Source organism: Pithys albifrons, chromosome 3, assembly GCF_047495875.1.
Source record: "Pithys albifrons albifrons isolate INPA30051 chromosome 3, PitAlb_v1, whole genome shotgun sequence".
Classification (NCBI taxonomy): domain Eukaryota; kingdom Metazoa; phylum Chordata; class Aves; order Passeriformes; family Thamnophilidae; genus Pithys; species Pithys albifrons.
In genome coordinates this window covers 3269698-3292226 of record NC_092460.1, presented here as the reverse complement: position 1 = coordinate 3292226, position 22529 = coordinate 3269698, and the positions used below count along the sequence as shown (strand labels likewise).

Here is a 22529-nt window from a genome sequence, read left to right as displayed (position 1 = left end):
TTTTTACTAGCAAATAAGTACTTAAAAAAATTAAAAGAAGGAAATAATCCCACTCCATTGCTGTCAAATTAATTTTCCATGATGATTACTGTCAGCTCCTGGAATTCTACCCATTAGGAGTCACCTCACATCCAGGGCATCAAGGTAAAAATGAGCCCAAACACTGATGTCTTCTACAACTTCTGAGCAGCAAATGTCCCTGTCATTAATCAGAGTTGGGTACAGTCATCACTCTTGCAGGGACTCCTGTGAGCAACTCAAGGGCAGATCCTGAGCTCTGGAATTGAGCATTAATTCCTGGTGGCTTCAGGGAGGCTGTGCTGACATAGGATTTCCTCTCACCTGACAGGCTCCTCTCAAGAAAATTAAAGATGGGAGAAAAATTATCTGTTTTTAACCCCCAACCATCCTCAGTCTGGTGCTGGTGTGGAAATCAGGATTTACTGCCATGGTTTTTGTTCTTTCTGGTATTTAAGGATCTCAAACCAATACCCCATCCTTCTAAATACCAGTTTTAATGATATTTGCAAGCAGGCCACTTACTAATCCTACTGAGTCTGAGGGCAAAGATTCAGGTAATTATTAACCAAGGATATGAAAATATTCAGCAAACAAATTGCTTGACTGTTTGACCATTTTAATCTCTCTTTGCAAGGGAAGGTGTAGCCTGGAACATCAGAGCAGGAATCCCACATTGCTGTTATTAAAATGAGAGAGATTTATTTTAAAAAAGAAATAACAAAGCAAGCCCACAAATTGTTTTGACTTCAAATCTTTATTTGGTTGTTGTTTATAGTCCACCAAACCCAACAGCAAATGTGCATAAACCCTCAAACTCTTGTAGTATCGTAAATATCTGATCTAATATCACCTTGATCTTGATTGAGGCTCCTCGATGGTGTTTAACAGAAATAATTAGTGCAATATAATGATTAGTTTTAGTAATGATGGAATAGCTAAGGGCCTTTGCAGTTATGTCTTGTAATGCTTTTAGTACTCAGCTAGAGGACAATAAAATTAGTCTGGCAGAAAAGGCAAAAATCACCCTGGAAAGTATAAAGAAATTATTGTTGTAAGAAGAACTACTGAGAACTGGTAAGGCTGTGCCTGATGAAAGGAATTTTACATCATGGACTTCATCAAGCTTGGGGTTAACCAAGGCAGTTCAGGAGAAAGCAGCAAGGGTGGTCACAGAACCCACAATCATGGCCTTTGAGAAAAAAAAAATAGATATATTTAATTTAGGAAAAAATAAATCTGAGGAATGCAGAAGAACATTCAGATGAATAGAAGTTTCTTCATCAGGTTTCCTGGAGATGGTGTAAGATACAATAATGTTAAACTGCAGCCAGACAGATGTTGGGCAGATGTTCCAAGTTGGTTCTAGTGACAGGGAAAAGCACAGTGATGCCACAGCACGGGAGGCTGAGGGGAAGGTTTGGGTCCTTTTTGGGTGGTTTAGGTGTAGATGACCCTGCTCTGTTGCAGGAGGATGGATGATATGCCCATTTAAATCTCTTTCCTTTTTGGACATGTCAGCATTTCCCATAAGGATGTAAATCTCTGAATCAGGAGGCTCACATTGATATCTCTTACCAAGAAGATGCAGTGAAATATTTCCCACTCTCTGTTTCTCATAGAGATTAACTCTTTCACTATCCAACCACTGGATTATTTTTGTAGTTGCTAAAAATATTTGTATACTTTGTTATACTTTGTATACTTGTAAGTAGTAGAGTGTTTGTGCAAAGGAAAGAAGTTCTTCAGCCCTTCTGTGAAATTCCATTTCATACTTGGCAAGATCTCATTGCCTCTGACTTCACAGCTGCCTCAGCTCCTTGGGCACCCACAGCAATTCCCATGCTGAGAAAGGAGGGCAGTGGCACTTCCAGAGTGCATGCACAGGTGGAAGTAGGAAGGGATCCATCAGGTGGTTTCTGTTCAGGCTTGGTGTCCCCTCCTCCAAAACAAGGAAATATCCTGTCTCAAGTACTGACTTTGTGGCAGATTTAGAGAAAAAAATTCCAAAGCAACAATTTAATCAGGACTGCTACAAACCTTTCCACCTCCATGCCTTTAACCTGTCTCTTTCTGATGAAACCATGATGTATGTGAGAGACAGAAGGAAAAAGATCTGCAAGACTAAAATTTTCTGCTGTTTTGCAGAGTTTTTTTCCCGCAGCCAAATACCAGGAAACACAACAAGTGTGGTCGTGTCACTGTGGGAGAGGAACTAGCAGTGCATGAGGAAGGTGGGACAAGAAATCTGTCCTGTTGGAAGGAAGTGGGAAGATCTTATCATTTTAGATGAACTTCAGTGTCTGGAGTTGTATTTCAGTCTTGATATGCTGATGAACAATGTCTCTTATGGGTGCTCTCCTGGGGAGGTGCTGGACTGGGTGTGGAAGTGCCTCGCACTCCAGAGGTGGTTTTTTTAATATCTGTGTGAACATGAGCAAAGGTGCTTTGTTTTAACATCTCACACTGATAACATCTGGAGATGTATTACCAGGCAACAGCTCTGTTAATCTTCCAAGTGCTGTATGAGCATTAACTAATGACTCCTTCTCACCTGTTTGAAATGGGGAAAGAGGCCCAGCGACCTGCCCAGCACATGCTGAAGAGCTCTGGTATTAAAATCTGCAAGTTTCTTGCTTTTCAGGAGGAAATAATGATGAATTCAAGGCTGTGTTTTGGACTGAGGATAGGCAGGCTCAGGGATCTCCATTCAGTTAGTAGAGAAGGATGCCTTTATCAAAGAGTGCTCTTTTTCTGCTTCTCTGGTTCCTTCCCTCCCTTCTGGAGGTGTTTTTAGGTTTGGGGACCTGATACTCGTGGGCTGCTCTGCAGAGGGGAGGCTTTCCCAGAGCTCCCCAGTTTGCCTGGCAGTGCTGGCAAAGGGGAGCACAGGGAATGCAGCAGCAGCAGCAGCACAGGACTGCTCCTCTACCACCACCCCGTGGACAACCTTTCTGCACCCAAAACCTCTCATCCCCACTGTGAGGGAACGTTTCTTCATTCCTAAATATGCTGAGGATCAGCCTCGGATCCGTGCAGGAGGGAAAACCACAATATTGAAGTGACAATGCATTTATGGATCAGCCTCTGATGAGTGCAGGAGGGAAAATCAGAATATTGAAGTCACAATGCGTTTCCTTGGCACAGGTGGAGGAGCAGCTGGAGGTGCTGAACCCTCTAGTGTAGCTCCTGGGCAAGGCAGTGGCAGCCTCTTGGTCATTCCTAGCGACGGGAATTTGAGCTGGGTGGAAATTTGCATCTTGTCCGAGTTGCTGGAATAGTCTCACCTCATTTCTCAGAGCACAGTCTCATGTCTGCGGGTCCTCATGGAAATTCCATCCAGGTTTCCCTCCCTCTCCAGCCTCTCACCTCCCATTTGCATTTGTTTTCCACTTGGATAAGCACTGTCTGGTTCTACCCTCTCGCTGACACTCACAAAGCCTGAAGGACAGAACCGATATGTGCTGATGCTAATTTTTACCTTTCCTGACACGGGTTTGCAGGGAATTGCGGGATGGGCTGCAAGGAGCCGGCTGGGAAGTGTTGGCAGCGTTTGCCACCTCCTGGAGGAGCTGGGCAATAGCAGAGCCAGGCGTGTGTGGCTGGGACACTGATGCCTGTCCTGTCCCTCTTTGCAGAGCCTCCTCAGTGGCTGAAGAAGCCCGAAGGTGGCGTGTACAGCGTGGGGACCAACCTGGTGCTGCTGTGCGAAGCCATTGGCAACCCAGAGCCGAGTATCCGCTGGAAACTCAACGGGATGCCCATTGACAGTACGTGCCAGGGCCAGTGTTCTCCCTCCCTCTGGGGCTGGCTGGGTGGGATGTGCCTGTGTGGCACCCACGAATGGTGTCTGGTTTGACAATTATTTAGCTACTAATTAGTATTTACTCACTTAATGAAACTAATATTTAAATGTGAACTTGAAGAGGGCAGGGGTGGGTGCTGCATGGTGTGGAGTGTGAGGTGCTGCCTCTGCCTCAGCCCATAATCTTGTGGGGATCTGGGACAGCTTTTGTTCCTTGAGGGCTCCTCAACTTTGTCCTTCTGAACGAGCCCAAGTGGCTGTGGGGAACAGGCCCTCCACCCTTGAGGGAGCAGAATTATTAATATAATTTTAAAATGTCTGTGTGGGGTTTTTACTGCAAATTGGGGGTTTGGAGCACTTTCTTCAGGCCACAGGACTGGTGGCAAAGGGAGTGCTCTGCAACTCGCCCTCCAGCTGTTGAAGAAGGTCCTGGTTGGATCCTCAAGATATGCTTTGCTTTTGGCTTTCAAGCTCAGATTGGGAACTCCACAGTCATGTTTTTTCCAGTTCCTGACATAATCTGGCTTTTTCCAGGCAGGACCTTCAGAGGGAGGATCTCAACCAGGGAGATCAGCCTGACCAACCTGCAGCTGCAGGACAGCGCCGTGTTCCAGTGCGAGGCCACCAACAAGCACGGCACCATCCTGGCGAGTGCCAACGTCAACGTCCTCAGTGAGTGCCCCCAGCCTTCCCTCTGCATGGCAGGAGGTCTGACAACCCCAGTGTCCCAGTCTCAGGATGAGAATGGCTTGTAACTTTGTCATAGTTCCTTACACTGGCCCCAGATTTTAAGAAATACTTTACCCAAGTTAATGTAACAAGTCTTACCATGGGCAATATTATATGCTTAGCACAGGCACTCCTGAACTTTGATTTGTTCTTTATTTTAAAAACATGGCTGGGCTCCAAAGTTCTTGAATTTAAATGTGCTAAAACCACTGGGGGATGAACTGTGACCACAACTCTATTTTTGAATTATTAAGTATATTGTTAATCTTTAATTTCAGTTGTGATGCTCAGTCTGTTCTTTGAAGAAAGGGAGTGATGGGAATTTATTTAATAAAAATTGCATCTCTAAAGGAAGCAGAACTGGGTCTATTTTGTCTCCTGGAGCACAGTGATGTTTCAATTTCTGCCATGACCAGCAGTCAACCACTGTTAGCTTGGTCAGTGAAGCTTTTGAGGGCTCAGATGCTCAGTGCAACTGGTTCCAAAAGGTGGGGAAATTCCCAGTAAATGCCTCAGCTTTTAACCTTTGCTGGAAAAGGGGATAATGCAGGGACAGTATTTATATTCTCAGTTCTGAAGGGCAGTGCTGCTCACTTTGCTTTCTCTTCTGCAGATATTGCTCCCTTAATCCTCACCTCAGATGGGGAAAACTATGCCACGGTCGTGGGCCACAGTGCCTTCCTGCACTGTGACATTTTTGCCTCTCCTGTAGCAGATGTCAGATGGTAAGACACTGGGAAGTGATATTTTCATGTCAAAAAAGTTCAGACAGGCTCCTCAAGGACTGAAAAATCTGCTAGTTATTATTTCTGCAGGGTTAAGATCAGAATTTTGTAACAAAACTGTATCTAAATGTTCTGTGTTTAAATGTGCTTTGAAAAATCTTCTGATTATTTCTCTGGAGTTAAAATTAGTAATTGTTAACAAAACTGTATAAATGCTCTGTGTTTAAATGCTTTTTTCAAGCACTCTGAAGAACTGGTTTCTACAAAAAGGCTCATGAAAGTCCTCAATACTTGTGTGAAACAAGTGCTGGGATATTCATTAAGCCAAGCCACGCTGTAACAACCAAACCCTGCTACTAATCCTTGGTTTAATGTTGTCAACTTTTTAAGTTTGGACACACTGAGGTGGATACACAGTGACTTCCAGGGCATGTTTACTTGGACAGGTTTGCACAGGGTTGGAATTCCCAGGATTGTCACAGCACTTGGCAGGTGCAGTAAATCTGCAGGAGGCAGCTGTAGATCAAAGGCAGAGTAGTTTAAAGACCTTTTTAGATGTTCCCGGTGTGGTTTTGGTTTGTAGGATGGTTGTCATGGAATCATAGAGTGGTTTGGGCTGGAAGGGACCCTAAAAATCATCTCTTTCCACACCCTGCCATGGGCAGGGACACCTCCCACCAGCCCAGGTGGCTCCAAACCCTGTCCAACCTGCCCTTGGACACTCCAGGGCTGGGGCAGCCACAGCTTCTCTGGGCACCTGTGCCAGGGCCTGCCCACCCTCCCAGGGAAGGATTTCTTCCTAATAAATAAACTAAACCCTGAGACCCAAAACTCCCACATGCCCTGAAAGAACTCCACAAACTGAGAGTTGCTGCAGCCCTGGAAATAAGGCAGAGCTGTTGTTCTCCTGCTCAGGACCAAGGACGAAAGCATCGAGCCCCTCTCAGCGTTCCGCTACGAGTTAAACCAGAATGGCACCCTGGAGATCAAGCACACCAACAAGGAGGACTCAGGATCTTATGCCTGCTGGGCTGAAAACTCTGTTGGGAAAAGTGCAATCACTGCCAATCTGGATATAAGAGGTAAGGCCTCACTTGGGAGCAGAAAAACCTTCCACAAATGCTAAGGTTTCATGTTTACAAATGTTCAGTGAATATGTAATTAGTAAATAGTCAGTCCAGGATACAGGGTTTGGTGGTTGGTTTTTTTTTGTCCATAAAGCTGTAAATTATTAGATCACTATGACCTGGAATTGTCACAGGTCTCATGTATATGTAGCCTTTGATATTGTCCCCAATTTTCTGTTAGATCTCTCCATGCTCATACAAGATGATCACTTTCTTCTTGACACTTGCAGCAGGTTAAGCCACCAAAAGTTGCAGTTTTCATCCCAGATCCATTAACTGCATTATATTGAAAGGATTTTTCCCCTCCTTCTTGCCACTGGTTTTGTTTCACTCAGAGCAGGTTCTTGCCTGTCCCTTGGGAGCCCAAAGCCCTCCCTGTGCTCATGGACTTGGTGGGGTCCTCTCTGAGCCAGACAGGGCTCCTGCTTCTCCATCAGCCTTGGGCTTCCTCCTTCCCTAAAGCTGCTTCCCACCTGTTGGTCCAAAGGAACATCCCAACCTGGATTAATTCCACAGCAGACACCAAGTGTGTTGCAGCAGGATGAGTTGGGGGTGCTGCTCTTTTAAGGACTTTGACTGGGCTGTTGCCTGTTGGTTGATAAATATCTGTATATAAAGCAAAAAAATGACTGAAATGTGTTTATTTATATCCACACCTTGTGCTCCAGTTCTGTTTTAAGGGGTTTATGTGGTAGGTTGGCAGCAAAGAGCTTCTGTTGAGCACACAGGCTGCATTTAGTGGGTTTGACACAAATTTAGTTAGGATTTATGGCTTACCATTAAAAAACCCCCTTAAATACTCAATTAGCAAAGTCCTCCAAAGGACTCTGCAATGCAGGTTTGCTGTGACAAACCTGAGGACAAAAACCCACTCTCTTTGTGTCCTATTTCCACCCACTCCCTTGGCTTTGTCAGTTTTCCAGTGTTAATAAACATGAAAATGCACAATGAAATTCTCACAGAGCAACATTTCCCTGCAAAAATAAATTCAGCTAAGTGCCTTCTCCTTACTTATTCATCTCTTCCTGCATTTGGATTACAGTCAATTAAAAGAACAAACTTGATTGCAATAATTTTTTCTCACTTGACTTTAATAAGCTTGTAATTTTTCTTGGATCATTGCCAAAGCTTATTTCAAATGGCAATTAGACATAAAAATCATATTCAAGCCTTTTTTTTTTTTATCATCCATTTCATGGCAGTCTGTTAACAAGGATTTTCACCTGTGACTTTTGTGTTTGGTTTTCTGTTTGTTTTTGTTTTTTTTTTTTTTCCTGGAGCTCTTTGGTTTGGAGTGAACTGAAAAAGAAATATTTCAAGGTAAAAAATATCTCAAACTAAAAGTATTTCGAGGTAAAAAATATTTCAAGCTAAAAATATTTCAAGCTGAAAATATTTCAAGCTGAAAATATTTCAAGCTAAAAAAAAAACATTTCAAGCTCAAAAATTGAATCCTGGCAAGTATCTCTTTGAAAACAAACCATCCTTCCCCTGAAATGTTTGTATATGTAACAAAAAGAAAAAAAAAAGAGCCATGATTGTTGCTCCTAAGGTTGATTTTTATATATGAAGTGAGTGCTGAAAATTTGATGTAATGGTCTCTCTCTCCCCTAATCAAAGTGTTTTTCTGTGATCAATCAGATGCTACAAAACTTGCTGTTACTCCGAAGAACCCCCAAGTGCTGAAATCACACTCAATTTTATTGAAATGTCAGGCTGAGTATGATTCCCACTTGAAACACAGTTTTAAATTATCCTGGAGGAAAGATGGAGATGAGCTGCCAGTCAACAGAACCGAGAGTGGCAGGTGAGTGGGGAGGAGACAGAGCTGGGACAGGAGTTTCACTAAAGATGAGCCTTAATAGCTTGAAATGCAAATTTGGGTCTGCAAGAATTCTTCATGGGATGTGTGAATAGATCTGCATTTTATAGATAAATAAATATAAATGCAACTGTGAGAAGTTTGAGCCATGGGTGGTAAATGTTTGGGGGTTTTATTTACTCTCTCACCCTCACAGCAGAATATAATAATATATATTTGTATTTATATATAGCATATATAATATATACATAATTTGGGGTTTTATTTACTCTCTCACCCTCTCAGCAGAATATAATAATATATATTTGTATTTATATATAGCATATATAATATATAAATAATTTGGGGTTTTATTTACTCTCTCACCCTCACAGCAGAATATAATAATATATATTTGTATTTATATATAGCATATATAATATATAAATAATTTGGGGTTTTATTTCCTCTCTCACCCTCACAGCAGAATATAATAATATATATTTGTATTTATATATAGCATATATAATATATAAATAATTTGGGGTTTTATTTACTCTCTCACCCTCACAACAGAATATAATAATATATATTTGTATTTATATATAGCATATATAATATATAAATAATTTGGGGTTTTATTTACTCTCTCACCCTCACAACAGAATATAATAATATATATTTGTATTTATATATAACATATATAATATATAAATAATTTGGGGTTTTATTTACTCTCTCACCCTCACAGCAGAATATAATAATATATATTTGTATTTATATATGGCATATATAATATATAAATAATTTGGGGTTTTATTTACTCTCTCACCCTCACAGCAGAATATAATAATATATATTTGTATTTATATATAGCATATATAATATATAAATAATTTGGGGTTTTATTTACTCTCTCACCCTCACAACAGAATATAATAATATATATTTGTATTTATATGTAGCATATATAATATATAAATAATTTGGGGTTTTATTTACTCTCACCCTCACAACAGAATATAATAATATATATTTGTATTTATATATAGCATATATAATATATAAATAATTCGGGGTTTTATTTACTCTCTCATCCTCACAACAGAGTATAATAATATATATTTGTATTTATATATAGCATATATAATATATAAATAATTTGGGGTTTTATTTACTCTCTCACCCTCACAGCAGAATATAATAATATATATTTGTATTTATATATAGCATATATAATATATAAATAATTTGGGGTTTTATTTACTCTCTCACCCTCACAGCAGAATATAATAATATATATTTGTATTTATCTATAGCATATATAATATATAAATAATTTGGGGTTTTATTTACTCTCTCACCCTCACAGCAGAATATAATAATATATATTTGTATTTATATATAGCATATATAATATATAAATAATTTGGGGTTTTATTTACTCTCTCACCCTCTCAGCAGAATATAATAATATATATTTGTATTTATATATAGCATATATAATATATAAATAATTTGGGGTTTTATTTACTCTCTCACCCTCACAGCAGAATATAATAATATATATTTGTATTTATATATAGCATATATAATATATAAATAAACATATATATGTATATGTATAAATAATATGAACATTGGTTCAACCCAAAGAGCCCCAATGCAGTCAACTGGGAGGTTGTTTCTCATCTTCAGTGTAATTATTATTTTTCTTTGTTTTACACCTGTTTGGCCAAAGCAAAGTCCTTGTAATGTTGAAGTAGATGGAAAACAGATTTCTGGGATTCTGCCTAAAATCCTACATGTTAAAAGCAGTGAGGTTTGCCTGTATATGAGTGTAGGACTTGGAAGTCCAGGCTGAATTTTTCCCCTATTTCTTGTGTTTCCATTGACCTCAAGGGGATGGAGCTCAGCCCTTATTCCGTGGGAGGGGGTCTCACAGTGGTTAATCAGATGTCTTCATTAATTGCCACAGAAGAGAGATGGTTTCCTGCATCCTGCAGTGCTGGAGAGGCTGAAGATCCTGCTGAGCCCACGTAGGGTGGGGAGGGAGTGCCAGGCAAATTCCATGTCTGCCACAGGGCCCATGTGCCTGGATTAATGCCCACTTCCCCTGGGCACTGGACATCACACAAGCGGGTTGGGAATGCTCAGTTTTCCCCAACCCTTTCCAAAATTCCAACATAAAGCCCCTGCATTTGCCTCATTAATGACGTGCCAGAAGCCTCTGATTCAGACACTCATCCCGTGCATGTCAATGGCGTTCCTTTCAGACCAGGGTTGACACACCAACTTCCAGCCACAGAGGCCAAAATGCTGCAAAACACCAACAATAGTCCCCAGCACAGTTTCTAAAACAACTGCAATTATGTTTTAAAGCATTGCCTGTTGTGCAATTATGTCATTCAAAATGTCCTGTTACCGAGTTTTTTTGGGAACAATTTTTCAGACGTGTCTGTTTTATTTCTGTTACAGATTCTTCTCATCCTTTCTTTTTTCTTTCTTTTTTCTTTTGTTTTTTGTTTGTTTGGTTGCTTGGTTTTTTTCCTGTAGGATAATTCTGGACAGGGACACACTGTTCCTCTCCAGTGTGATGCTGGAGGATCAAGGAGTTTACACGTGTGTGGCCAGCACTTCCCTGGATTCTACCACAGCTGAGACGCAGCTGATCGTTCTGGGTAAGAGCTGATTCTCCTGCTGTTCCCACAGCTCCAAATGCCATTGCAGCACTCCTGCTTTCTCCTTTCTCCTGTCCAATTCAGTTACAGAGCCTCAGGAACCCAATTTCACATCCTCTCACTCCTTATCCCAACTGTGCTGTCCCTGTTTCTCCAGGAATGTCGATGCTGACACAAACTTTTCAGCTCTAAGATGAGGCAGCATTTTTTTCCCACTTCAGGAGTCCCCACAGAGCTGTAGGAGCTGCTCAGGTTGGAAGGTGTAACAGCATATTAAGAATGGCTGTGCTGCTGCTTTGAAACCCTTGCTAAGTCCTTCACCTCATGTCGCAGGTCTGGCCTCGCTGTTGCCAACCCTGGACTGGCCCCCCCTTTCCCCTCCCAGAACCTTCCCAGCAAAGGAAAGGGAAAAAAAACCCAGAAAAGACACACACTCTAAAGAAACTGAACTGAATAAAAGGAATAAATTATATTTACTAACATTTACAAACCACACTGTATACACAACACACAGGATCCCACCCCCCAGGGGAGAGGGGAAGGGAGAAAAGGGGATTGATTAGCTGGAAAATTGGGAAGACACCAACCCAACCTAAAGAAACTGAATGAATCAAAACAAACACAATTAAAAACCTCAAGGAAAGGGAACGAGAATGAAACAATCTCACCCAGGACAGGAGAACCACCAGGGACCGGAGGGACCAGACTCCAACCACCTCCCTCCAGCTCCTCTGCCAAGGACAGGGAAGACAGCAACAGAAAACCACTCCCCCCCTGCTACCTGGAAGACACGTGTGGAATACTTGTAACTTCCTTAGATACAGTGGTTACTGAGGAAGCCATGGGTCACACCATTACACCTCACTTTGCAGGAGATTTCCACCAGAATTGAACAATTTTTTGAAGGACATAAGGCCAGTGTTTGGCTGTCCAGCTCCTTTGAAGATCAGTGCAAGTTAAGCTCTTAAAAGGACTAATTATCTCTGTGAATCTGGGCATAAATTATTGTCCAGTGGCAAAGAGCAAGTCCACAGGAGAGAAAAGCCTTGACCCACTGGGTCTGAAGCTTGACCTGCTGTGAGCATCCTTCCAACCTGTATCCCTTGCTGAAGCAGCACCTGGAATTCAGGGGGTGAACCTGTGGAATGATGTGTAGCCCATTGCACATGGACCCCTAAGGCATCACCCAGCAACTTAAATTTTATGGACAGTTTTGCATCATTTTATTGGGGTTAATTTTTGCTTCATTTGACACGTTTAGTTATTTCTGGCAGCAAGAAATAAGTCAGTCTGACCTTCAGGATGTTTTTGCACTTGAGAGGCGTGATATTTTTCAGTAAATAGTAAATTAAGAGGGTGCTGTGCACATTATTTATGGTCCTGTATAATTCAAAATGTTTGTAGGCTATTCGTTACATTACTTATGAAAATTTCATAAAGCACTTTATTCCTTTTTAAAAAGGTGGTTTGGGGAAGAAGAGAAAGAGTTTTGTGCTCTTTTCTCCTTGTTTATTGTATATAAGAAAGGTCTTGCTGAGTTTACAATATCTGTTATTTTCCAAATGAAAAATTCAAGTTTCTTTGCAATGAAGACTTGTGAGATGACTAAAGGACTAAATATGGCACAGTTGGAGACACCAGAATATGGGCAACTAAGAGCAAAAGAAATATTGTTTAAATATTTCTAAATATTTGTTGTATATTTAATGAACAGGTAGAGGACTGAGTACCTTTAAGATGCACCATCAGCATCTTTAAATTAATATACTGAATTTTAAATGGACATGCTCCAAGAACAGAACAGCAAAATTCCTGGAGATCAAATTTTGCTTTCCTGATTTTTCCATGTACTACAGAAACTGGGGCAAGAAATGCAAAGAAAAGGAAAACAAATAAACAAACAAAAAAAACCCCCAAATTTAAAGCTTTTGCTTTCTGATGTACCCTGAGATAAACATGGAATCACAGAGTTGTTTAGATTGAAAAAGCCCTCTAAGACCTTTGAACCCAGATGTTGAGCCAGCACTGCCAAGGCCACCATTAAACCATGTCCACAAGTGCCACAACTACACATCTTTTGCAGACCACCAGAGGTGGTGACTCCAGCACCTTTTAAAACAAGAAAACACAATTTTGTTGTTTAAAAAATTCAGTACAAACACCCTGAATTTCTTTCACAATGACAGAGACAGTCTGGGGTTGAAATAACTTGTTTTCCTGTAAGAAATGACATTGTCAGCCAAACATTTAGTTGAGAATTAGGAGGGGGGAGGTCAAAGACCTGAAGTTGTGCAACCACATTTCCTTGGCCTGCACATTTTTGAGGTGTTGAAACACCAGCCCTGGTTAAGGGGGGAGTGTGTGTGTGACTTTGGGAGGGTCAGGGGTGACCACCAGCCCCCAGCAGGACAAATGACTGTTTCACATCAGGCCCCACAACATTCCAGTCACCAAACTAATCCAATACAATCAAAGTGAGCTCTGGTACCAGAGCCTGGGGCTTCCATAGCCTCTAAATTGCCCCCAGGAGGTCCAAGTGCAGTCATCACACCCACCACCACCACCTCTGCCTCTGATATATTCTCTAGACAGCATCAGTTGAACTGGCAGGTAATTAATTTTCTTGTTTCCTATTAATACAGGTCCCCATGGCTGGAATAATGATTGTTACCCCTTCACTCATCCTCTAAAAGGCCAAGTTCAATAACTGTCAGAGCTGAGTCATCTTCTCCCACTCTGGTTTGCACCAGAGGAGATCCAAGTGATGCTGATACAATTTCCTGCTAAGAGCAGTGTCAATGTCTTTAATGATTAAATAGATCTTGGTGTTGGTTTGAAAAGAAAACTCTTGATGCAAGCAGAGTAATGAGAGTAGATGGAAATGAATGAGAGGAATATTCTGTTTATAAGGGAAAAGTCAGGACCAGAATCACAGAATATGCTGAGTTGGAAGGGACCTACAGGGGTCATCCAGTCCAACCCTTAGCCCTGCACAGGACCATCCCCAAGAGTCACACCCTGTGCCCCAGAGCATCATCCAAACACTCCTGGAGCTCTGGTAGCCCTGGGGCTGTCCCCACTGCCCTGGGGAGCCTGGTCAGTGCCCACCACCCTCTGGGGGAAGACCCTTTTCTTATGTCCAACCTAACCCTCCTCTGACACAACTCGAGGCCATTCCATCAAGTTCTGAAAACTCAGCTTGGTTGTCTGTAACAAAAAGGATTTTCCAAAGCAATTCCCACTTCCCTCGTTTTGTCCATTTTGAAATCAAAAGCTGTTTTACCACCATCTTCACTGAACTTGCTGTTCCAGCCCTTTGGAAAACACTTGGACAAACAGAAGCAGCTTGCTGTGCTCCTGACACTCCTTCACTGTTTCTCAGATGTTCCTGACCCACCAGAAGACCTTCAGCTCTCGGACAAGCAGAACCGAAGCGTTCGACTCTCCTGGACAGCTGGGTCCAGCCATAACAGCCCTGTGAATGGTATGGAGGACTCTTGGGCATCCTCTTGTGCTGTTCCTCACCCTGGCACATCCTGGCAGATGGGAGGAACAAACCCTGCCCACAGCCACGCTTAATCCCTTTGACTATGATTGTTGTAAGTCATTGTAAGATGTTTCTAAGCTTTTAAAATGAGCTCTGCCGTTTTTTCCTTCTGTTTTTGTTCCTTTTCCTGCCCAGAGTCCATTATAGAGTTTGAAGAGAACTGGTGGGAGCCTGGCAGGTGGCAGGAGCTCACCAGAGTGCCCGGGGATGCCACCACAGCCCTGCTGTCCCTGTCCCCATTCGTGAACTACCAGTTCCGTGTGGTGTCCGTGAACGCCGTGGGCAGGAGCAAACCCAGCCAACCCTCCCTGCGCTTCTCCACACCTCCAGCTGGTAAAACACGGGCTCTGGGTGGAGGGAGACACCCACAGGTCTCCCCAGAAATGGGTGGAATGAAACACCCACAAGTCCCCCAGAAATGCCAAGGCACTGGAAAGAATCCAAGGTTTATTCCGAAGTTGAGAACACTAAAAGTTTAAAAGGAAAATCTGGACCTCTTGTTCCTTTCAGGGCTTTTTCTCCTCTCTGTCCTCCCCCAGCCCTCTGTGGGCCATGGACATCTTGTAACATGTCTATGAGCATTATATCCCTCCTCACAGTCCCAAGAGAGGGAGGCTGCAGCTTTCTCTGGAGTGCAGAAGGAAAAGGAAGAATTACCCAACTATTTTTCGAGGCAATTACTCTAAGGCAGGAAAGTCTTCCTAAACAAAACAAGTTCTGACTCCTCGTTACAAACTCTTCCCAAAAGGGTGTCTATTCTTATGGTAGTTTAATGAATATTGCCATTTTTACTGTTTTCTGGGAAAACTGTGCCCACCTAAAGAAATCAAGGCCACTTGTGCTGCTCTCACTGCTCAGTGACAGCCCAAAGGATTATTAAAAGTAGGAAGTGTGGTGGGAAACACCCACAGCTGGTTAACCGGCCTGAAATAACCCTCAGCATTTCTGAGGGGCAGGTGACCACTTTAATTAAGTTTATTAATGAAAGCAGCACTTTTTTTTTTTGAGAAATAAACTCAGCTTATGAGAAGTCATTGTCAAACATCTTCTACTATTTTATAAATTAATATTAATTAGATGGGACCCATGCTGGGATGAGTTCTTCAGTGATTGGTAGAAACAGAGGAACCCAGCAGTTGCACATTAAATGGCCAGGCATAGTTTCAAGCATTTGGTGTGTACTTAGAACAAATCTAAATTTTAATGACCCAACTTGCTGTGCTACATAAAATTCCAGAGGATGCCAAAGGGAAGAGTCCAGGCTTGCTGTGTTTTTCCTGCTTCTGGCACTCCACTCTGCTGGTTTTCCACCTTTAAAGCCCTTTTGACAGCCCTTCATGGACAAGCAGGTGCTGGAGAGGAGCTGAGTTTACAGGGAGCCTTTCAGCAGCACTGAGCTTGTCAAAAACCTCCATTCACAGAGCATTTCACTGTGGCAGAAAATATCTTTCTGAAAGTCATTTTAGAGGCCAACGTTCAGCAGAGCATTTGCATTCCTTGGCATTTTGCTCTCTTTTTTTTTTTTAACCCAGTTTACTTCAATTTCAGGTCCTTCTTCAGCTTTTCAGCTGTGTGTGTGTCCCACTAATGTTGCACCTTCTGTTTGCTGTCCCCACAGGGAGAGGAGTCTCTCCCTGATAATCCCCCTTCATCTGGTGCTTTCAAATCCAAAAGTCACAGTTCCATGTCAGCTGTGGCTCAGTCCAACAGGGGCCCTTAGGAATCCAAACTGCACACGCAGCTTGTTTTGGTCACATCAGCTTTGCTGATCCAAGTAATTAATCTCATGTGTGGTTTTTGTTTAGGTGTCTTTCACTCAGAGAGCCATAAGAAATGGTTTTGGATGCTTGTTTTGCATTTAAATGCAAAATGTGAATAAAGCCAGGATGTGCAAATTAACTTTGCCCCCTGTGTGGTTCCAGCTCCAGACAAGAACCCAGAAAACATCCGAGTTGAAGCTTCTAAACCGAATGAGATGGTGATGAAATGGGAGGTAAGAGCAATGAAGCTGAAAATTCTACAATTCTGTACAAAGCTTCTGTCTTCAAACATCAGTTTCTAAAGCAGCAAGGAATTGCTCATGCTGTTTTTCTTGTTGGATTATAATTACATTTAAAAAAAAGTAACAAATCTTGACTTTATCTCCCCTTCTCCTCCCCCTGTTTCTAGGAAATAATAGCAAATTCTATAGGTAGGATCCTTTGTTCTTCTGAAGTCCAAGGTAAATGTGACTTAAATATGTTCTGGATTTTCTCCCCCAGTATCAGTTTTGTTTCAGAAGACAGTTTTTATGTCTGATTTCACAGGATATTAAAAAAAAATATGGAAATCCTCTAAAGCACAGTGAGAATTTCCCAAAATTTGCTTATCTGTGCTTGTACACAAGGAAGTGCTTTAAATAATTGTGGTCTTACCCTGCTCTGCAGGAGGAGCAGCCAGTGCCAGGGAGGGGATGGAGGACTTGTGGCCTCTGCCCTTCCAGCCTGGAGGTTAAAAAATGCCACAGATCACTTATCCAAGAGAAAGAGCTTGAATTTTTACACCATGAACTGAAAGATTGTGGATAAGGCTCCAAATCATATCATGTGCATCCAAGGAGTTGTGTAAAAGTCTTGAGGAAGGCTTCCAATCTTCAGATTTCCTGGTTTTAAGCTTAAAGCTTCTGTGCCAGCAGTTGGGAGAGTTGCTTATTCCTTCATTAGCACAGATTTCCACCACTGAGGAAGGAAGCCTGTTTTTGTTGTGGCTGGAATTGCACACAATTTACATGAGATTTGCTTTGCAATCTGCTGCTCACAGCAAAGAACAATAAACGTTTCCTCAGTGTGAACTCATGGTTTAGGTTGTAATTAAATTAAACAGGTGGTGGCCCCATTTGAATGGGATTTTGGGAGTGTGGCACACCCAGGGTCAGGGAAGACAGTCCTGCCTCTCAGAAAAGGTGGAACTTGATGATCTTGGAGGTTTTTCCCAACTTTAATGCTTCAGAGTGATAATACTCAGTCATTTCACTGGGAAATGCTGGTATGGCATGAGCAGAACCAAGCTCTGTTCCTCACTGGGAAGCCCTTAAATCACTGCTCAGACCAGGCAAAAGTGGAAGTGAAAGCTGAGACTGAAGGCAGAGAATGGGATGGAAAGGCTTTGGTAAATCTTGTTGAATCATTAAAATGCTGTAAACAGGATATTCATTTATTTATGGCATTTCCTGTGTGCTTTTCAGAGGAACTGCTGGGCACTGAACATGCTATTTCTGACAGACAAAAACTGCAAAATGATGTTAATCTGCCTATTTTGGATTAAGAGACCAGCTGAGCATTAGTGACTGGATTTTCAGCCAAGGATTTGCAGCATTAAGAGAGATCAAAACAGGAGTCAAGCAGTGCTCCAATTTAAACGAGAAGTTATTTTTTTAGTAGGATTTTTTTACTTCTTCAGCTCCTCTTGCAAATGCCATTCCCTGAGATCTTTGCCATGGAGGTGATTCTCACAGTGAGGCCTCTTAGAAACTGCCCAGTCTACCAACTACTTTGCCAAAGGTCCTCATGCCCTCAGAGCAGAGCAGTGGGAATTGCTGCAGAACCCCCAGATTTAGGTCCCCCCATGTATGAGAAGCATCACTCTCTGCTGGAAGTGGATGCCATTTCATTTCAGATCTCTGTGTGCAGCTTGGATATTAATTATTACATATTTCTGTCTACCAGCTGTTGTATATTTAATATTAACAATCTATAGTTTAAATATTATTAAAAAAGGTACATGTTGGGAAACATCTGCAGCTGGTTTAGGGGACTGAAATAACCCTCAGCATTTTTGGTGGGGCAGGTGACCACTTTAATTAAGTTTATTAATGAAAGTAGCACATTTTCAGAGAAATGAACTCAACTAGAGAACGTCTCATGACAAGCCATTGTTATACTTCCCCTAATATCTTATAAATTAATGTTAATTAGATGGGAACCCTACTGGGATGAATTCCTCAGCTGATTGTAAAAACGGAGTAGCCCAGCAGTTGCACATTAAATGGCCAGGCATAGTTGCAAGCATTTGGTGTGCACTTAGAACAGATCTAAATTTTAATGACCCAACTTGCTGTGCTACATAAAATCCTGAGATAAAAATGCAGATTTTATCTTTGCTAGAAGGCACACTCAGCCTTGTGCCAAAACATGCAATTTAGTTGTCCTAAAGCCGTGTGGTTTTACATCACACAAGGAAACCTGTGGCAAAACAGAACCTGATGCATGTAGGATGCAGAAATATGTCTGGTAACTATCTGGTTTTAATCCAACTGCTTCTCTACCTCTCACCCAAGTCAATGTAATGACTTCTCTTGAAGTCATGACATTGAGAAGTCATGACATTGAGAAGTCATGACATTGAGAAATCATGACATTGAGAAGTCATGACATTGAGAAGTCATGACATTGAGAGGTCATGACATTGAGAGGTCATGACACTGTTCTCCGAGTCATCTTCCAATGAGCATGACAGCGAAAAGTTAAAGCTTTCTTGTATCTCCTTTTTGCAACACCCTTCCCAGAACTGCTCCCCCCTCCCCTCAGCTGCAACAAAGGCAGACAAGGTCTCCTTTCCCTTTTCCAGCCGCTGAAGCCCCTGGAGACGAACGGGCCGGGGCTGGAGTACCGTGTGAGCTGGAGGCAGCGCGGGCTGGGCACCGACTGGAGCGAGGAGACGGTGGGGAGACACTCCCTGACCGTGAGGAACACGCCCACCTTCGTGCCCTACGAGATCAAGGTGCAGGCGGTCAACAACCTTGGCTCCGGCCCCGAGCCCAACGTCACCATCGGCTACTCCGGAGAGGACTGTGAGTGGGGGAGGCTGGCACGGGAGGATGGGCTGCATGGGGATCCCGGGCATGCAGAATGGGCAGATGTGGAGGGATGGCTCAGGCAGCTCTGCATGGGGATCCCGGGCATGCAGAATGGGCACATGTGGAGAGATGGATCAGGAAGATGCTCTGCATGGGGATTCCTGGGATGCAGAATGGGCAGATGTGGAGGTATGGGTCAGGAAGATGCTCTGCATGGGGATTCCTGGGATGCAGAATGGGCAGATGTGGAGGGACAGGTCAGGAAGATGCTCTGCATGGGGATTCCTGGGATGCAAAATGGGCAGATATGGAAGGATGGGTCAGGAAGATGCTTTGCATGGGGATTCCTGAGATGCAGAATGGGCACGTGTGAAGGGATAGGTCAGGAAGATGCTCTGCATGGGGATTCCTGGCATGCAGAATGGGCAGATGTGGAGGGATGGATCAGGAAGATGCTCTGCATTGGGGATTCCTGGGATGCAGAATGGGCAGATGTGGAGGAATTGGTCAGGAAGATGCTCTGCATGGGGATTCCTGGGATGCAGAATTGGCAGATGTGGAGGGATGGATCAGGAAGATGCTCTGCATGGGGATTCCTGGGATGCAGAATGGGCAGATATGGAGTGATGGGTCAGGAAGATGCTCTGCATGGGGGATTCCTGGGATGCAGAATGGGCAGATATGGAGGGAGGGGTCAGGCATTTCTGCATGGGGGATTCCTGGGATGCAGAATGGGCAGATGTGGAGTGATTGGTCAGGAAGATGCTCTGCATGGGGATTCCTGGGATGCAGAATGGGCAGTTATGGAGTGAGAGGTTGGGCAGCTCCTGGGCAGAGCTGCTGCAGTGCCAGTGCCCAGCATGAGGGGCTCCATGAGACACAGGCACGCTGGTGCTGAGTGCCTGGATGGTGGTTTGCTGGAGCATGAGGGGGGTTTGGAAAGGTCACTTGTGCTTTCATTAATCTCAGTTGCTGGGTTAATGTGGATCCTTGTTTGAAGGCCACACTCCATAAGAAGTCTATGAAATGTAGCAGTCGTGTTGTACGTGGTGGGAAAAAAATCTTGAGGTTCTCCAAGGCTTGACCTGCCAGTTTAATGCTGTCAGAAGGGAAATACTCTGGGAATTAGGTACAAACTCTCAGACACTACATGTTGTAAGTGAATTTACAGGTCATGCTGGGTGTTACCTTGTTCATGAGTCCTTGAAGAATGTGTTGTCTTCTCCACCCTGGGTTTCTGTCCAGGGTTTTCCATGACTCCCAGGTGGCACATCCACCCTGTGTTTCACCAGCAGAACATTCCAGTGCTGGGAATAGACCTGGTGCTGTTCAGAGAGGAAAATTCCCAGTGCACACCCAGAGGTGGGAACAGGAAGGTTTGGTGATGCAGAAGAGGAGGTGAATAGCAATAGCAGGGAGAAAGAAGCTCCACAGTATGTTTGTTTTCTGTGTTTGTGATGAGTCTTATTTTATATCTATCAGTGGAAAATCTTCCTTACAATTCAGTTTTCAATGGATCAAGGCCTACTTTTTTTGGCACTGTAATAGCTCTCTGGGTTGTTCAGTGATTAAAATCCTACTGTTTAATGAGCTTAGCTGTAAAATGAAATTGATTATAAAAAAAACTTTATGATTGCTTTTCTGAGTGCTGTGTTAATCATTTTTTTATTCTTCTCACTGCTGTAAGCATTGTTTGAAACAGGAAATCATAAATACTGGTGTAGAAATTCATATGTCCCAGTGCAACTGTATTCCAACCCTCAGCAGAAAACCTTGATATGGAAAAATAATATTTATTGGCCCATTTCTCCCACTGCATACAGGTGGAATGGCTGTTTTCTTGCCTGCAGTAAGATTGCATGAACTGCCAGAGTTTGAGCTGGAAAGCCAAGCCCTGGAGCTGTGAACAGTGTGAATTTGGGCTGCTGCTGGAAGTGTGTTTAATACCTGATGCTTTTGTTTTCCCAGTCCCAGATGCTGCTCCTTCGGGCGTGTCGGTGGATGTGGTGAACAGCACAGTGGTCAAGGCCTTCTGGTTAGGAATACCAAGGGACAGAGTTCGTGGACACTTGAGAGGCTATAAGGTTAAAAGTTTCTCTTTAAATATTTGTATATAGTTGAATAAACTACTAAATGAATCCCAGATCAAGGATAAGTTGCAATCTCTCATTTTTGGCAAGGTGAGAGAAGTCATTAGCATGTTCAACCCCATACAACATGATTTGTTATGGAAATCCCAATCTTCATGCAGGTCAGTTGGTGGAAAACCAAGAGCCTGCTGGATGGAAAGAGGCACCACCCAGAGAAACACTTCCTAACGTTTGTGGGAGACAGGAAGGACGGGATGATCCCGGGGCTGGATCCCTTCAGTGAATTCCGCTTGACTGTCCTGGCCTACAACTCCAGAGGGGATGGCCCCGAAAGCTCCTCCGTGGTGTTTGAAACCCCAGAAGGAGGTAAGAAGAGAGTTTGGGATAGGGGGACATAAACTGAGATCAGCCTTGGAACAAGGTGAGTTGATTTCCTTATTTAAAGTAATTTTAAATCTCCATTATTCATAAACCCCTTCACTGGGTGTAGGGGTAGAGCTGACCTGTGTCCCCATTTAACAAGCATGTGCAGGGACAGACCTGTTCCATCCTCTCTGAAAGCTTCTCCCTGTGCCTTCCAGTCCCTGAACAGCCACGTTTCCTGAGGATCCTGAACTTTGACGAGGACTCTGTCACCCTGTCGTGGGGACTTCCCAAGAAAGCCAACGGCCACCTGACCAGCTACATTTTGCAGTATCAGATAAGTATGTGCTTGGTGTCCTTGGAGCTCAGAAGTGGAGGAGAAGCACAGCTGTGATGTGCACACAGGCTGCTAGAGGGCAGGCTGCAATCAGCTTCCAGGCCTGAAGGGTTTCCAGGCACTTTTCCCATGGAAGCTCTCACTGCTGCCATGCCCTGTCCCACACTTAGAGGCTGATTCAATTATTTCATGTTGGCAAATTATACTTAATGTAGCAAATTAAAAAAAAAAAACAAACAGAAATTGTAGGTATATTTTATTGAAGTGAAACTCATTAAATGCAAAATAATTTGTAATGAGAGCACTTTATAAAGCCACATTTATACAGATCTGCACATGATGCAGAGCTTCTCCCCCCATGAGGTGCCTCAGCAGAAAGATAAAAACCACCTGAGTCATGTTAATGAGTAATCACTGGGAAAAACCAAGTTCCAGTGATGTTTCTTTCGTTCTTGCCTTTGAAAGAACTTAG

At 42.9% G+C, this 22529-nt stretch overlaps 1 protein-coding gene across 11 annotated transcripts in view; it reads left to right on the top strand.

Moving 5' to 3' along the window:
• CHL1 (cell adhesion molecule L1 like) overlaps positions 1 to 22529 on the top strand; it is a 146762-nt gene that overhangs the window by 107379 nt on the left and 16854 nt on the right. For all 11 annotated transcript variants that reach the window (XM_071550207.1, XM_071550210.1, XM_071550209.1 and 8 more), the window contains 13 exons: positions 3657 to 3788; positions 4358 to 4495; positions 5166 to 5277; positions 6193 to 6359; positions 8046 to 8211; positions 10762 to 10886; positions 14269 to 14370; positions 14569 to 14766; positions 16356 to 16426; positions 19039 to 19261; positions 21236 to 21351; positions 21519 to 21723; positions 21939 to 22061. In XM_071550207.1, the coding sequence (XP_071406308.1) occupies positions 3657 to 3788; positions 4358 to 4495; positions 5166 to 5277; positions 6193 to 6359; positions 8046 to 8211; positions 10762 to 10886; positions 14269 to 14370; positions 14569 to 14766; positions 16356 to 16426; positions 19039 to 19261; positions 21236 to 21351; positions 21519 to 21723; positions 21939 to 22061 (1878 nt within the window). The remainder of the gene's footprint in view (positions 1 to 3656; positions 3789 to 4357; positions 4496 to 5165; positions 5278 to 6192; positions 6360 to 8045; positions 8212 to 10761; positions 10887 to 14268; positions 14371 to 14568; positions 14767 to 16355; positions 16427 to 19038; positions 19262 to 21235; positions 21352 to 21518; positions 21724 to 21938; positions 22062 to 22529) is intronic.